General features: G+C 28.7%; 1 protein-coding gene across 1 annotated transcript; it reads right to left on the reverse strand.

Annotated features, from left to right (window-relative positions):
* Window positions 1-3843: 3843 nt before the first annotated feature.
* LOC119589782 (coronin-7-like) lies at window positions 3844-4572 on the reverse strand (the record flags this gene model as incomplete). Its single annotated transcript, XM_037938353.1, is given in 2 exon segments — window positions 3844-3995; window positions 4408-4572. Coding segments are annotated over 2 exon segments (312 nt in total), but the record flags the coding sequence as incomplete, so codon positions are not given.
* Window positions 4573-4964: the final 392 nt, after the last annotated feature.

Raw genomic sequence — 4964 nt, forward strand, 5'->3', positions numbered from 1 at the left:
AAAAATAGATAAAAAATGTGAAAAAAATAAAAATATATATTCATATAGTTATATGTATAATATTATATAAAATATATTTATTATATATATATATATAAAATAAAATTAATTGTATATATATATATATTTATATATTTAATATATATATATATTATATAAATACCCCCCAAAAACAACACACACAAAAATTGAAATTCTACTATTATCTATCTAAAAATGCAAAAACAAAAACACAGACCAGCCCCATACGCACCACACAGCTCAATATATATATATATTTTATATTATATAATTATATATATATATATATAATATTTTTTATATAATATATATATATATATATATATTTATTTATATATTATTATATATATTATTATATATAATTTTATATATTAATATATTATATTTTATGAGAGATGGAAATCAATGCTCGTGGTATAAAATTTTAACAACTCTCTCTAACCGGTCCTTAGCCAGGTCACCCCGGGGTATGAAACGGAGAATAGGGTTTGGTTTGGTCTAATACGGGACCCCCGGGTTTTTCATACCCGGAGTGCCCTAGGTGCGAGCTAGGTCGGGATTTTGTTACACCACACACACACACACACACACACACACACACACACACCATAATATATATATTATTATAATATATATATTATATATATATTTTTTGTGTTGGGGGTGTGTGTTTGTTGGTGGGTGTGTGTGTGGTGTGTGTGGGGGTGGGGTGTTTATCTATATATCTACACACACCCACACACACCACACACCACACATAAAAAATACCAACAACACACATGGACAACAAAATTATATTATATATATTAGAATATAATTATATATAAATATAAATTTTAATATATATTTATATTAATATTTTAATATATTTTAAAATTATATTATATATATTAATATATATAAAATTTTAATATATATATTATTGCATAATAATTTTAAAATTATATATATATTAATTTTTAAAATATATTATATTATTTATTTTACATATTGTATCATAATGTACTATTGAAAATATACATACTACATACATTTATTTTTAAATATTATTTATATTATATATTTATATATTTTATAATAATATTATATATTATATATTTATATTATTAATATTATATATATAATAATATATTACGACGGCCACCATCATCGATGTCACTGTCTTATTTCCTACCCATTCCGTACCGTAAAAGTAGAGTCAGCCTGGGGGAAAGAATGAGTGCAGCTGTTTTTCCCTCAGCAGGCTCCTTTTCCCACGCAGCTATGGTCCAAAAGGAAGGATACGGTTTTGGCACCACGGGGTCCAGGGGTTGCCCGGCCGAGGTTGCAAAAGAAACAAAATGTCTTTGGGACTACGGCCCGGAAATTTTTTTTCATGGTTGACTCCAGAAGCCTTTCCTCTTTGGGTGCCACAAGGCACGGGGGAACTCTCCACAGACCATACGGACTGTGTTTATCTGTGTTGCGTTAAAATTTTTTATTAATATATATATATATAATTATATATATAATATAAAAATTATAATATATTATATATTATATATATAATATTTATATATAATATATATAATATATAATATGTGGTGTGTGTGTGGTTGTGTGTGTTTGTGTGGGGTGTGTGGTGTGTTTTTGTGTGTGTGTGTGTACATTCATCGTTTTTCTTACCCAGGGTTTATGTGCACCCACACACGTAAAAAGGCATACGGCCCCCATGACCAGCCCACCCTTTTTTTACCACTCTACTATACCACTATTAACTTTTATTAAACTTAATGCAAAACCCCCCACTTTTTTCATACCAGGGCCCTTTTTCCTAAATTTTAACGTCGCCCCCGTGCACGATCACATCCTTTACCCCCCGTTTTGTACAAAACGCTCCCTGTTTTTTTTTCTAGTTGACCTGTATAAAAAGGGGCGCCTGCGAGCTCAGACGACGCCTACAGCCAAAGTCGTATCATTCTCTCCCACAATAAAATGCTGCAAAGGTCGGAAGTCTTTATAAATTCACCCCTATCCCCAAAATTTTCCCTCTTGCCAGACCCCAAATTTTTTTGCATCAGCCCTCATCGGCCTCGTTACGTATGTGTGTGTGGTGGTGGTGTTGTGTTGTGTGTTGGGGTGTGTGTGGGGTGTGTGTGTGTGTGTGTGTGTGGGGGTGTTTGTGTGTGTGTTTTTGGGGCGTGTGTGTGTGTGTAGTATTCATTAATGCATATCATGTATATTAACACATCCCACACACCACACACACACAACAAAACACCAACCCCAACGCACACTATATATATATATATATAATATTATTAAAATATATATATATATATATAATTATATATATATTTCATATATATATATATAATTATTATTATATATATATAATTTTCTATTATATATATTTATATATATATATTAAAATTTTTATTATATTATTATTTTACTAATTAATATATAATATTATATTTTTTAATATATTATGTATTATATAAATATAATATTATTTTTTATATATTTATATATAAAAATATTTATTTTATATTATATATATAATATATATTAATATATAATGTATATATATATTTACACACACCACTAGATTAAAAGTTATTGGATTATACATTCAAAATCTAATATGTGTGTAGTAGTATTTTATGTATTATGTATTATGTAGTATGTATACATACATACATGCATGCATACTATACTTCAAACATGTATTTATAATACATAATAATAATATATATATATTATATATTTTATTATACATATAATTTTTATATTAATTTTAAAATTATATAATTTTATAATTTTGAATATATTTTTTTATATAAATACTTAAATTTTTAATATTGTTGTTGAAGACGCACACACACATACACACACACACACACGCACACACACAACCCCCCACACACACACCCAAACAAAACCAACACACCCACACACCACACACACACCCCAAATATTAATATATATATAAATATATATCATATAATATAAATTTTATTATATATTAATATATTATATTAATAATATATACCACCACATCCATAAAAACATATACTATACTATACTACACATACATAATATACTCATTTAAAGTGTGTGTACAAATAATTGATAATATAATACATATATACATAATTATTTGTTTGTTCATATTAAAAATTTATGACTAAAATGCACACACACACCCCACCCCACCCCCCACACACCAAAAACACCACACACACACACCTACGGATGCTTGCCTATTATATAATTTTAATTAAATTTTATGCATAATTCCCTACTCATACATACAATTATATTACATATATATAATTTTATTTACATATATATATTATTATATTTTATATTTATATATAATTATAATATATATATAACACACACACACACACACACACCCCACACACACACACAAAACACATATATACATATTATATAATTTTAATATATATATATATATATATAATTTATAATATATATATACATTATATTTTATATATATATATATATAAAATATATATATATATATATATATAATATATAAACACACACACACACACACACACACACACACACACACACACACACACACACACACACACACACACACACACACACACCACACACACACATACATACACAAAACTTATGATGAAAGACTTGTAGACTTGTGTACCTCCAGCAAAACAGCCATTCTCAGCATGACACACATGCTAATATGAGGCAATAAGTTAAACAAAGCAAAATTTAGAACTGTGTCACCCTCTGTACATCTAGTCTGTAACAACGCAGTAAGACGTACGAAACAGCATTACTCACATTAGCATCAGTTGAACATGTTGCCAGCATCCCATCATCGAAGGGCGAGAAATCAAAATCTGTGATGAGGTCAGAGTGTCCGTGGACGAGGGGAGTTGTCGAGTCAATTCTGCCTTTGTAATCTAGCGGAACTACCCCAAGGCTTCCTCCACCTGCAGATTTTGGAAAACGTCAAAAACTTCACGAACACAGATTATTCTATCATATGCCCTCTATGTCATGCTCCAAATATGAAAAAAAACAATAACAATGATATCTCATATTACAAATTATTCTATTCACAAACTTATGATAAAACTAAACAAGAAATGATAAAACAAAACATTAAAATGCATGATAAAACATAGTAAAAAGAAAATTGTAACTTAGTTTCTTCCAAGGATTCTAGTGCACAATTTGAAAATCGGAAATAACTCCTCCCGAAATAGAGAACTCTAACCAAAATCACAATTTGACTCTTTTTTTATTTTATCATAATGTTCTAAATAGGATTCATATCAAACAATCCTTTCCAGAGTCCTTGGAACAAACTATTGCTCTGGAGCACCTTGGACGCATTCTTACCTCTGTTTTCAACATTAAAAGCAATAAATGCCGCCGATGCTTTAACATGATTTCCACATGACTGTGGTGCCCCAACCTTGATGTCGTTCACCCAATCTTCCTTCTTTGGCAGAATTGGAGCCGCATTCTTGTACTTACTCACTTTAAAACGCCAAGCCATGATGCCAGCCTGCGTTAAGGGGAATGCAAATGTTGGTAAGTTGATCAAACCACTTAACAAAAAGAAGACAAAGAAAATAAGGGAAAAGTAAACAGATGACAGATAAAGTAATGAAAGGGAGGAGAAAGTGGATGAAAAATAAAGGTCTGAAGAGGAAGTCGTGGAAGGAAATGAAATAAGAGATGAGGAAAATCTGGAAAATGAGGAAGAATAACAATAATAATGATAATGATAATGATATTGATAACAATAATGAAAATGACATTATTACTATTACTCTTATTGTTACTATTACCATTATCATGATCATTACTTGTATTGTTATTATTACATTAATATTAACAATAATAAAAACAATAAAAATGACAATAATAAAAACAATAATCAAACAAAATTT

The sequence above is a fragment of the Penaeus monodon genome, chromosome 26 (assembly GCF_015228065.2).
Source record: "Penaeus monodon isolate SGIC_2016 chromosome 26, NSTDA_Pmon_1, whole genome shotgun sequence".
In the NCBI taxonomy this organism is placed as follows: Eukaryota; Metazoa; Arthropoda; class Malacostraca; order Decapoda; family Penaeidae; genus Penaeus; species Penaeus monodon.